Source organism: Nicotiana tomentosiformis, chromosome 3, assembly GCF_000390325.3.
Source record: "Nicotiana tomentosiformis chromosome 3, ASM39032v3, whole genome shotgun sequence".
NCBI classification, from domain to species: Eukaryota; Viridiplantae; Streptophyta; class Magnoliopsida; order Solanales; family Solanaceae; genus Nicotiana; species Nicotiana tomentosiformis.
The window spans coordinates 105703630-105716830 of NC_090814.1; the positions used below are offsets into that span (position 1 = coordinate 105703630).

General features: G+C 41.2%; 1 protein-coding gene across 1 annotated transcript; it reads right to left on the minus strand.

Moving 5' to 3' along the window:
- Positions 1-877: 877 nt before the first annotated feature.
- LOC138908298 (uncharacterized) lies at positions 878-1852 on the minus strand. Its single transcript, XM_070198956.1, has 2 exons — positions 1178-1852; positions 878-1063 (listed from the first exon to the last, which is right to left on the minus strand). Exons 1-2 carry the CDS (start codon positions 1850-1852, stop codon positions 878-880), a joined length of 861 nt encoding a protein of 286 aa, XP_070055057.1.
- Between the last annotated feature and the right edge of the window lie 11349 nt (positions 1853-13201).

Sequence of the window (13201 nt, forward strand, 5' to 3'; positions counted from 1 at the left end):
ATTCTGTGTCACTGAGCTCGGCCTCTTGTATGATCTTTAAGGAAGGAATCTCCACTTCGGCAGGGATAACGACTTCAGTACCATAGACTAGTAGATACGGGGTTGCCCCAGTTGACGTACGAACTATGGTGCGGTACCCTAGCAAAGCAAATGGTAGCTTCTTATGCCATTGTTTGTAGTTGTCCACCATCTTCCTCAATATTTTCTTGATGTTCTTATTCGCGGCTTCTACAGCTCCATTCATCTGTGGCATGCATGCTGTAGAATTTCGGTGCTTGATCTTGAATGTTTCACACATGGTTTTCATTAGATCACTATTGAGATTAGCGGCGTTATCAGTAATGATTGACTCAGGTACTCCAAATCGACAAACAATACGATCCCGGACGAAATCTACTACGACCTTCTTAGTCACAGCCTTTTAGGAAGCGACTTTAACCCATTTTGTGAATTAATATATAGCCACCAAAATGAACATGTGTCTGTTTGAAGCAACGAATTCAATTGGTCTGATGACATCCATGCCCCAAGTAGAGAAGGGCCAGGGTGAACTTGTTGCATTGAAATTTTTGGGCGGCACTCGTATCATATCAGCATGTATCTGGAATTGGTGGCACTTCTGTACATACTTAATGAAGTCCATCTCCATGGTCATCCAGAAATACCCTGCCCTTAATATCTTCTTTCCAGAACGAACCCATTATGTGAGGTCCGCAGGTTTCGGCGTGTATTTCTTCTAGAAATCTAGATGCCTCCTTGGCATCGACATATTGCAACAATCCCGAATCAGGAGTCCTTCTATACATAATTCCTCCACTCTGAAAGAAATGATTGGCCAATCTTCGAAGCGTGTGCTTCTGAGTATGTGTAGCATTCTCTAGGTATTCTCCTTCTCCAAGTATTCCTTGATATCATGGAACCACGGATTTCCATCAAACTCTTCTTCAATATGAGCACAATAAGCTGGCTGCTTACAAATTTCTATTGGGATAAGATCGATGAAATTCTTGTCTGGATGTTGTATCATGGAAGACAATGTGGACAATGCATATGCGAACTCATTCTGAATCCTTGGAACATATTTGAATTCTATATTTGTGAACCTCTTGATCAACTCTTGTACACAATGTAAGTATGGTTATATTTTAGTGTTCTTGGTAGCCCATTCTCCTAGTACCTGGTGTACCAATAGATCAGAATCTCCGATTACCAGCAACTCCTGAACATTCATGTCGACGGCTAATTTGAGTCCCAAGATACATGCCTCATATTTCGCCATATTGTTGGTGCACGGGAACCCGAGCTTTGCAGATACCGGATAATGTTGACCGGTTTTTGATACCAAGACAACCCCAATGCCCACTCCATTAAAGTTTGATGCTCCGTCGAAAAACATCCTCCAACAGTCATATGTTTCAGCAATATCTTCACCTACAAATGACACTTCCTTGTCGGGAAAATACGTACTCAATGATTCATATTCTCCGGCTACAGGGTTCTCTACTAAGTGACTGGTCAATGCTTGCCCCTTGACTGCCTTCTGAGTCATATAGAAGATGTCGAACTCACTTAGCAATATGTGCCATTTTGCTAATTTACCTGTAGGCATAGGCTTCTTAAAGATGTATTTTAGTGGATCCATCATTGATATGAGATATGTACTATACGCACAGAAATAATGTCTTAACTTCTGGGCTATCCATGTCAAAGCACAATAGGTGCGCTCCAGCAAAGAGTACTGGGCCTCGTAAAGTGTGAACTTCTTACTCAGATAATATATTACATGCTCTTTCCTCCCAGTTTCATCATATTGCCCCAGAACGTAGTCGAAGGATCCATCCAACATGGACATATACAGTAGCAAAGGTCTTCCTAGCTCTAGCAGGACCAACACGAGCGGCTTACACAAGTACTACTTGATTTTATGGAAAGCCTTTAGACATTCTTTAATCTAGCTCGTCGCAACATCTTTCCTCAACATTTTTAAGATTAGCTCACATATCACCGTTGACTGTGCTATAAAATGTCTAATATAATTGAGGCGTCCCAGGAAACTCATCACATCATTCTTGTTCTTTGGCGGTGGCAAGTCCTGAATAGATTTGATTTTTGATGGGTCTAGCTCAATACCACGGTGGCTGATGATGAAACCTAGCAACTGCCCAGTAGGGACTCCGAAATCACATTTTGCAGCATTCAACTTTAAATTGTATTTTCGCAGTCGGTCGAAGAACTTCCTTAGGTCTGCTATGTGATCTGAAGTTCTCTTAAATTTGATGATAACATTATACATGTACACCTCTATCTCTTTGTGTATCATATCGTAAAAAAGATTCATCATGGCCCTCATGTAGGTGGCCCCAGCATTCTTCAAACCAAATGGCACCATTTGGTAACAATATATCCCACATGGTCTGATAAAGGCTATCTTTTCAGCATCCTCTTCGTCCATCCAAATCTGGTGATATCCTGCAAAGCAATCCACAAAGGATTGGAGTTCATGCTTGCCGCAGTTGTTGATCAATATGTGTATGTTAGGCAACGGGAAATCATTCTTAGGACTTGCTCTATTCAAATCTCGATAGTAAACACACACTCTAACTTTCCCATCCTTCTTCTGAACCGGCACAATGTTTGCTAACCAGGTCGGGTATTCGACCACTCAAAGGACATGGTCTTTGATTTGCTTGGCAACCTCCTCCTTTATCTTCAGACTCATATCTAGCTTGAATTGTTTGAGTTTCTTCTTTATCGGCAGACACATGGGGTTGGTAGGTAGCTTATGAGCTACTATGGATATGGTTAACCCAGTCATGTCATCATAGGACCATGCGAAAATATCCTCATATTCCTTTAGAAACTTGATACACTCTTCCTTATCTAATGATGATAGATGAATGCTTATGTGAGTTTCTTTGACTGTTTCAGAATCCCCTAAGTTAATTGCCTAAGTTTCTTCCAAGTTGGACTTTGGTTTGTTCTCAAAATTCTCTACTTCTTTGACAATTTCATCATGTATTATATCATCTTCCAAATCCTTCGAATCACTTTCCTTATGTTGCGTTGCCTTATTATATGTCACGGTCATAGGTTCATCAGGATATGTAATAATTATGCCAGGTACTCGTCGAGCCCGGGACAGTGCAGTGGTCCAGTTCTTGAGAATAACTCTTTCTCCCATTGTCTGAATGGCAAGGTCTTCCTCTTCCTCCTCTAAACTTGCACTGCAGTCCATATCTTTCTCGTTCATAAACAACTTCCTCATACCGGCCAAAATCTCATCTTCCTATAATCCCCAAATCATGTCAATCAGGCGGAATATCTAGTGCAGCGGTGGTATGGGTTGTTCCAATGGATAGTAATTATCGCACCATGGCGGTGTCCATTCCCGGTAGTCTTGCACAGTATATTCATACCTGAGACCAAAGGTTATGCCATGATACTGTAGCCGTATTGGTTCCGTGATCCCCTGAAACTTTCGGCCAAGTCCCTTTCCTGGTTCATACTCTAACCACATCAGTATGCTTTCTATCTTATTGCTCCACCATTTATATTTCTCAATTCCATTTACTCACTCAATGTGGTGGTATGTTTCTGCTCCCAATTTTCTCTTATTTTCGATGGCTGGAATGGTCCAGTTGGTGTAGATAGGGTTGCTTCAGTCTCCATGAATGATCACCTCTTGATGATTCCAATCAAACTTCACAACCTGATACAGAGTAGAAGCGACTGCCCCAGCTGCGTGTATCTATGGTTGTCCCAACAACAAATTGTAGGTTGCAGATATGTCTAGCACTTGGAATTCGACATCAAACCAAGTCAAGCCCATCTATAGATCAAGGTTGATTTCTCTGATAGTTGCTCTCTAAAATCCATTGAACGCTTTCACATTCATGATTCCCATCCGTATCTCATGCAGGCCTTTACCTAATCTTTTCAGAGTGGTCAGTGGGCATATGTTCAGGCTTGAGCCGCCATCTATCAAGACCCTGCAATGAACTTGTGTATAAATTGCACAGTAATGTGCAACACTTTGTTGTCCCTCAACCCTTCTTGTGGTAACTCATCTTCGTGGAAAGTAGTTTTGTGACTCTCCAGTACCTGTCCAACCATGTTAGTCATCTTCCCACTAGTGATACCGGCGGGTACATAAGCTTCACTTAACACTTTCATCAAGGCATTTTGTGCTCGTTTAAATTTTGCAATAGTGACAAAATGAATATCTGGGCGGGACTCTTGTTCATGTGATCAACAATAGAGTACTCTCTCGCTTATACCTTCCTTCAAATATCATCAGTACCCGGCTCAACAATAGGTGGCTTAGATGCAGCTTCATTGCTTGTTCCTTCAAGATTCTCAGGTGTGTAAACTCTACCAATTCTAGTCATACATTGCGCAGCACCTGTCTCTTCCATATTGGCTTTTCCTTTTCTTCTTGCCTCTGTAACATAATCCCATGGGATGGCATCAGACTTATAAGACGGTGTGGGAGCTACCATCATAGTAAAAGGAATAGCTACCTCGACCTCAAACGGTTCCTGGATTTGCACCACAATCGATAAGAGGGTAACGGGAGATGTTTTAGGAGTATCCCTCTCTCGAATAAGTTCTATGGATCTATTCTGATCTCATTCCTTATCAGTTTCTATCATATTTACTCCCTCACCCCTATGATCCGAGAGAGGGTTATTATGGAAATTTGGTGTGGCTTCCTTTGCCTGTATAACCTTGATGTCAATTAATATCTGAATCATGTCCTTCAACACGCGACATTCCTCGATAGTATGACCCTTCATTCCTAAATGATAGGCACAAGTTTTGTTGGGGTTAACCCACTGGGAAGGGTTCTCAACATCAACAACATGAATAGGAGTGACGTAACTAGCGGCCTTGAGTCTCTCATATAGTTGGGCTATAGGTTCAGCGATTGGGGTGTATTGTTTAGAAGCTCTGCGATCAACGTTTGACTGTGGCTTTGGGTAGTTTTGGTGGGTGGGTGGAGGTGAATTGTAATATATAAGTTGGGTGTTATATGTATGGTAGTTGGTGGTAGGGTAGTGGTATTTTGGAGGTGATGGTTGATTTCTGGGTGGAGGTGTTTGGTATGTAAGGGGAGACTTAGGGCCCTGGGCGACCATCACGGCACCCACTTCTTTCTTCTTCGAGAGGCCTCCTGATTGCAAGGCTTTGTTTGTGGCTTGCAGCGCCTCAAAATTTGTCACCATCCCACTCTTGATTCCTTCTTCTATCTTTTCTCCTAACTTGATGATGTCTGAGAACTTATGATTCTCCATAACCATCAACCTTTTGTAATACTGCGGATCCTAAGCTCTGATAAAGAACTTGTTCATTTGTTCTTCTTCAAGTGGCGGCCTCACCTTTGCGGCCTCTGATCTCCAAAGAGTATCATACTCACGGAAGGTCTCTATCGGCTTCTTCTTGAGGTTCTAAATATAGAAAAAGTCAGGCGCATTTTCTGTATTGAATCTGAATCTGTCCATGAAGTCCGATGCCATTATCACCCAATTCACCCACTTTTTCGGATTCTAACTGATATACCAAGATAATATGTCTCCCGCAAAACTTCGCATGAACAATTTCATGTGGATCTGTTCATTCTTACCCACTCCTACAAGCTTGTCGTAGTAGGTTCTCAGATGCACCTTTGGATAACCAATGCCATCAAACATCTCAAACTTGGGAGGTTTGTAACCCTCCAGCAATTCTACATCTGGCTGGATACACAATTCTTCGTAGTTTAAACCTTCAACACCTTCCCACCTTCAACACTCTAGACTCTCCCTGTCAGTTTCTTAAGTTCTTCTCCCATGTTTCGAATGAGCAGGTCCTTCTCGGTCGGCTCAGGTATATATAGGGTTTTATGCGCGTTTGGGGTAAGTTTTCCACGTATATCGAGTTGCCTTGATGAGTTCCTGGAACTTGGGTGTATGGGTGATCATTGATTGAAGTTTAAGGGGGGTCAAGGGTAAGTTATACTGCATTTTAAGGAGTGTGATAAGTGGTGGTTTGCGGATATTGGGTTGGGTGATGGTGGTGGTGTTGAGGGATTTTTATTAGTGTTGGGTTAAGGTTTTAGGGAGGTGCAGTATTGTGATACTAGTGCGGCGAGGGAGGATTCGGAGATGTGGGGGTGGGTTTTTGTTTTGTGTGTTTTGTGGTTGTGTTTGGCTGATTGATGTAAGGAACATTTAGGGTAAGGGAGAGGTTTGCCAGATTTCGGACCTGCTCAAGCTCACCCTGCAGCTCCAGGATTTTGTGCTCCAAACGTAAGACCAACTCATTCTGTCCTGGCTTACTTCTTCCGTATGAGGTTTCAACATTCTCTGCCATGGTAGCATTGTCTTTTCGAATACCACTTAGGTCATCCATCTTCCCTTTGCCTTTACTTTTACTTTTCAGGTCGCTAGGTGGAGGAGGAAATGGAGGACTTCTGGATCTGGTGTGATATGTTTATGATGCCAGTATGCACGAACCAACCTTGGGAATGGGAATAATAAAAAAAAAGGTAACTAAGTCAGTAAGACGAAGTGAAAGAGTGTTTGCAATATTTAATAAGGTCATGCAACAAATCGCGTCCTAAATTGGGGACCTCATTGTGCCCGAGGTAGGCTTAAGCGACACATGGACTTGGATAAAAAATTCATGCCAACGTTTGCTTCATTCCATTAGTGTGAAAATAAGCCAAATCAATCTTTCTGTCACGCCCCAAAACCGAGGAGCGCGACCGGTGCTCAACCGAGTGAACCCGACCAAGCAAGCCTGTTAGGTTTCATTCTACCCAAACTCATCCATGAATAGAGAAAATACATATTATCATTAATTAGACGAAAATGTGTTCATGTCTAGAATACCAATTCATTTCCAATAGTTTCATCATTTTTTAAAGTCTCAAATGAACAAGTAATACATCCACAACATAACATAGTTTGTCTTTCCCCAGCACCAATACATAACCCATACTATGTCTACGGAGCCTCTATAGATAAAGAAGAGCACAATGATAATGCCGGCAACAAGGCCCCGGCTATACCTCAAATAGGATACACAAGTAGAAAAGATTTATGACCCCGAAATAAAGTGGAGCTCACCAAGTTAGCTGGGAAGAAGGCGCACTGCTATCGCTGATCAATATCTCCTGCTGTGGAACCACCTGCATCTATTGAAAGATGCAGCTCCCCCGGCAAAAGGGACGTTAGTACCGTCGAATAGTACTAGTATGTATAACTAAACACCCTCTCAATAGAATGATAATTAATACAAACAAGATTATCATAATATCAATGAAAGCCTTAATCAACATCAAACCTCAATTTAGGATCAAGACAGTGTTCAAATTAATTTCCATATCTCACATTGGGAGATTTTTAGTATCGATATACCATTGTCCGCAATACCAGTGTTCACAATACCAATGCCACCGTACTTTTAGCACGGAGTCCGATCACAACCCGATCGGCTAGGCCATCCATTAGGGACATCAACCACAATTACTCTCAATATCAATACCACTATTTTCAACACGGAGTCCGATCACGACCCGATCGGCTAGACCATCTCATTAGAGACATCAACTACAATTACTATCATTACCAATTTCCAACACAATCACCACCATGTGTGCGGCATGGTGTCCGATCACGACCCGATTGGCTAGGCCGTCTTATTTGAGACATCAACCTTTTTATATCAATCATCGCATTTCATAATACTTTCACACCTTTTCATTTCATTGACACTAGTGGCTATAATTATAAGATCATTCTTGGCACGTTGGCCATATTCAGTATTTCATGCTCACATTATCAATTTCAAATATCATCCTCATCATCAACAATAAACACAATTCAAATCAAAATGTGTAGTACACATGTGAGCAATTTAGAGTCTAATGCACATAGAGATACTTCACAAAATTTGGCATAATAGCCTTCATTTGAACTTGGCATAAAATCGAAACATTATTAATGCACAACCCATATTTTGACACATCCTCAATTGGTAACATAACATGAATAAAGCATTTGGGATGCTTGTTGAACATATATCTTTCAACCAAATCTTACTCGGAATAGCCAATTTCATAATGAATCACTCGGGACTAACATAATTTACATGAATATCGTGGGATTCAATTCTAAGAGAAGAGTTTAGCCAACATACCTCACTTGAGCTTCCTTAAACTCTAAAACATTCCGGAATTCTTAGCAACTTCAATCTATTGTAGAAATATAACAAATTGAATCAAAATTTGGAAGATGATCATGGTTCTAGCTCACTTGAGCATTTTATCAAACACTAGATGTGCATAAGGTTTCAATGTCCTTTTTATGAAGGATTCCATCATCCCACAACCCAAGCTTTACCATTTTTAGCTCAACAATCTTCCTACACCCTTTGATAACACATGCATGTAAATTAAACAACTCTTATGCCCAAAAATTACCTTGATAGTTACACATTTTCAGAAGATTTCGAAATTAGGGTTTATGGTGTAGAATCTTACCTCTAGGACGAAGACCTAGTGAGTTTCCCTTCTCAATCTTCCAAAACTTGGGCAAGAATTGAAGAACAATTATTGGAGAACACCTTCTCACTCTAGGGCACCCTCTCTCACTCTAAAATGTCAGATTACCTCTCAAAAGTGGCCCAAAATGTGTATTTAACGAAGTAGGGTCGGGTTTTAAAATCCCAAAAATGAAGCTCCGGAATATGTTCTGCGGTCGCATATGCGACCGCATAATGGTTATGCGGACCGCATATTGGTCGCATATTGTGTCCAAAGTAGGCCAAAATCTGCCTGTGTATGCGGTTACTATGCGGTCCGCATAACTGTTATGCGATCACATAATGCACCACAAAATAGTTATGAGGTCGCATAATCGACCGCATAATTTCCCCGGACTGGCCTTTCTCCTGCTCACTTCTGCGGCCATTATGCGGCCCGCAGAGTGATTCTGTGGTCGCATAATGGACCGCAGAATTACATTTTTCTGCCAAAAAATTTCCTTTTCATTCTCGTGCATTGTTCAACCCAAAAAGTCTAGCGAAAAATTTCTATAACCCTCAAACACGTAAGCCTAGTCCGGCACCATAAAACATTATTTTCTTTTCAAATTTTACCGGGCTTTACACTTAAGTTCTTCAAAAAAAATTGGGGTGTTACACTTTCACTAAATCGACAATAATTATAAAGTCACTAATGGCATTAAGCCTTATTACATTGAAATATACTCTAGTCTAGAAAGCAGTAAAGAACAATATCTCCTAGTCTACCTTCTCCATGATTGGCTCTATTGACCCCATCAATCACGTTCCCCAGATCACGCATGTCCAATAGCAAGTAAACTTTTGCCAGCTTCCCTCCTCCATCATCGTCCATGCCTTGACAATCCTAAAGCCTCTTTCTCATCTTTCCCTCTAGTTCCATCAATCCTTGCTCTAGATACTCTAACCTCTCTGTCGACTTATTGGCAATCTCCTTCCATTCTCTGATCGCCTCCATGTTTATTTTATGTTGCTCCATATGCTTAGCTTCGGATTCGAACACCCTTTTGCATAGCCTCTTATACTTCACATGTGCCTCAGCCACCTCATCTATGATCCTATCTTTCATATTGACCCCTGGTTTGACGTCCCCAGCTATGTCGTCCTCCAACCACCAGAGAAAGTACTACATATGTCCGACGTGATACCTGTCTAGCTCAATAGTCACTCCTTTCACGGTGATCTTTTGGTTTCACAAGTGTTGGCTTCAAACTTGAATGGGATGACATCTCCTTTGAAATTTGCTTTATACTGAGCCATGTTGGAAACCCGAGGTATGACTTGTTTCCTACTAGCTTGCCTCATTACCCTTATAAGAGCGTAAGGATAGATGCCTCATAGCCCGATCAGTAAGTGAGTAGTTCCTTTAGATCTGATGATGAACTCACTACTAGGAAACTATTCAAACATCCAATGCACTTACTCGTCCGTCAGATTGCTAAAGAAACGCACCCAGCCTACAACATTTCCAGGATTTGCAAACTTGTCTGGAATGAATATCATCTTCTTTGGATGGTGACTAGCTATGTAGTCATTCAGTGGCCTTCGTAGAAGCTCGTGGCGATAATCACCCCTTTGAAAGTGCTCTAGTAACCAAACTTATAGTAAGAGATTACAACCCTCGAAGTGCCTGAATCCATGCTTGCACCAATCCATAGCTCGGTACATCTCAGCTAAGATCATCGGGATGATGGTGTATTTCTGACCCTAAATACCCTCCATTAAGGTCCTGGCGACCATGGCTAAGCGAGTATGTATCCTTCCCCTTGCATTAGAAAGATCAACAGACCCAAGAAACAAACTATGAAGACATATACCCAGCGGTGCACCCATCCCAAAGAGGTAATGGCTAGCTCCTCATGATGAAGGCGATATGATTTGCTATGCCTATAATGCTCATATATAAATTCAAAAGGGATGTACGATTTCTTCAGACAGACCGGTTCGTCGTTTTTCTTATAACCCAACATTTTTAGAAAACCGCATGGAGTGCGATTTTCTGGCACCAATAGTCCTGGACTATCCCATGGTAACTTGGCGAAACCCCCTATTTATTCTAGGAGAGGAGTCATTTCTATATTTCCAAATTGAAAAACTGCTCTCTTCTCATCCCAGAATATGGTAGCGGCCTGATCAGTTCCCTGTTTGGCTAAATGTTCAAAAAAGATGGCAGGTCACCCAATACTCTTCTCACATGATTTCTGTCACAAAGCGCAAGGTCATTCCACCATTCAATTAGCAGGGGAGGGATATACTGGACCATTCCGAACTTGGGGATTTCGTGCTTCATTTTCTGCAAACAAATAAAAGTTAGCACTTTCCCCTTTCAGGTTCGACTATTTACGCAATAATGATCCGCATGCTAGCACGTTTTTCTCCAACTAATGCACATAATATGATGGTGTACTTTGGGAAATCCCGTTGGACTTTGGACAAGGTTCATCTAAACGGGTTGTTGCGTCAATGACGTCTCAATCCATACTAGGTTTGGCATGATGCATGTACATTTCAAATCGGAGTATGATTTTCTAGAAAGTTCTAGACTAGTACTCTCAAGTGGACAACTTGAGAGGGAAGGCATGGGACCGTCGACTGTACTGCTGATCGACTAGTCTACCACAAATAAGTTTTTCCAGTTTAAAAGGGTGATTTCAGGAAAGCACAGACACTCATCAAGCGTCGTTATGTTGATAATAATTACGAGTGGAGTATGATGTGGAGCATACATTATGCAAAATAGTAACACGTTGCCAAATATTTGCATGATAAAAGTGCAAAAATATAGTAAATAATATGGTAAATATGAACAGGAGGAGGAAAAGAAAAACGAAAGACAAAAGAGAGAAGTCAGTTTAACTTATGAAAATGTGCAAGAACGTAATGAAGCAGATAAGGAAATAGGGATGGGAGAGACAAGATATAGCATTCTTTGACAAGATGAAGGAAATGGAGATAGAGGACGTACATGTCATAGCAATAAAAAGGAAAGAGGGAGGGGATGTTCATGTCATTGCAATTTAGACAAAAAAGAAAATAAGGGAAAGGATGTGCATGTCATACCAATTTAAACAAAAAAAGGAAAATAATGGAAGGGATGTACATGTCATCAAATAATCCATACAAGCCAACTTCGTTATGGTAAGAGTCTCCATGTTGTCGGCACCCGGTTTTCTCACGAAAGCGGGTTTTGACATGTGACAACTCTTTTAAAATAGGTATTAAAAGAGAAGAGTTGCCACCTAGCGATATTAGGGTGCATTAGGGTACCTATTTGCAAACAGCTCTGATTTGACTAGTCCATGTTACCAAAGATCCGGTAAGGGCTCAAATTACCTCAAAGAGAAGATGTTAAGCACTCTTCGAGGTCCACAACTGTAGGTCCCGGCCGAAGTTTACGCTATGTGGATGATTAAGTTATGTGATCATATAAGTGAAGAAATATGTTGAAGTTGAAGGTCCTATTGTAACATAAGCAAGTGTAAAGAAAACAGCATGAGAATTAAACTACATAAATAATCAGTACAAGTCTTAGAGGACACAACTGTGTTGGTCTGTATTTAATAACTAAGGGTGAACGGCAAGCATATAAAAGAAAGGGGGGTCCTAAGTTTTTTAGCCTAAAGGATCACCCCATTCAATATAAATAATACTTTGCAACTCCCTTAAGGTAGGGGTTGCTCATATTATTCAATGGGAACAGACTATTAGTACTGTCACGACCCAAACTAACCCTGTCGTGATGGCGCATATCGTGAAACTAGGCAAGCTGACTCATTTTCAAAACAAACCGATATTTCCATTTCAAAGATAATTTCAAGGCTATTTAACATAAAAACCTTCGTAAAGGAGTTCAAATCAAAAGAAAAGTGGGGAAAAGAAGAAGCCCGACATCGGAGTGTCACTAGTCATGAGAATCTACTACAATTTGTCTAACAATATCGAGACTAACATAGTCTGGAAAATAGCTAAATACCTCTAAAGGAACATAAGAGGGAGAAGAGCAGGGCTGCGATCGCCAGGCAGTAACCTTGCTATCCCCTAGAAAATCTACAACCATAATAGTCAACAGCGCTACCGTGTCCAGATACACCTCGATCTGCACACAAGGTGCAGGGAGTAACGTGAGTACGCCAACTCAGTAAGTAACAACAATAAATAAAGACTGAAAAGAAGTGACGAGCAATAATGCAAGTAAAGTTCATATCACAAAACCAAATTTAGTAAATTACAGCATGCTTTTAAAACCAGGGTTTGAATCAAATCGGCTCTTTTAAATCCAGTTCCAGTAAAATCATTTAAAGACATCTTTCAACAGTTTTCAAACAAAGGCTCAATGAAAAGATGAGCAAAAATAATGAAATCATAATCATCTCCTCGGGCAAACCTCACAATCACTCATATACAGCCCCTCGGGCAGACCTCACCATCACTCATACCTCTCAGTCACTCAGCACTCGGAACTTGGCACTCGCACTCAGTAGGTACCTGCGCTCACTGGGGGTATGTGCAATACAACATAGCGAATAACCATACTCATACTCTCAGAGTATTAATCCACTCAGTCCTCCCAGTCACTCAGTTCTCCCAATCACTCAGTCCTCACAGTAACTCAATCCTCCCAATAGCTCGGCACTCG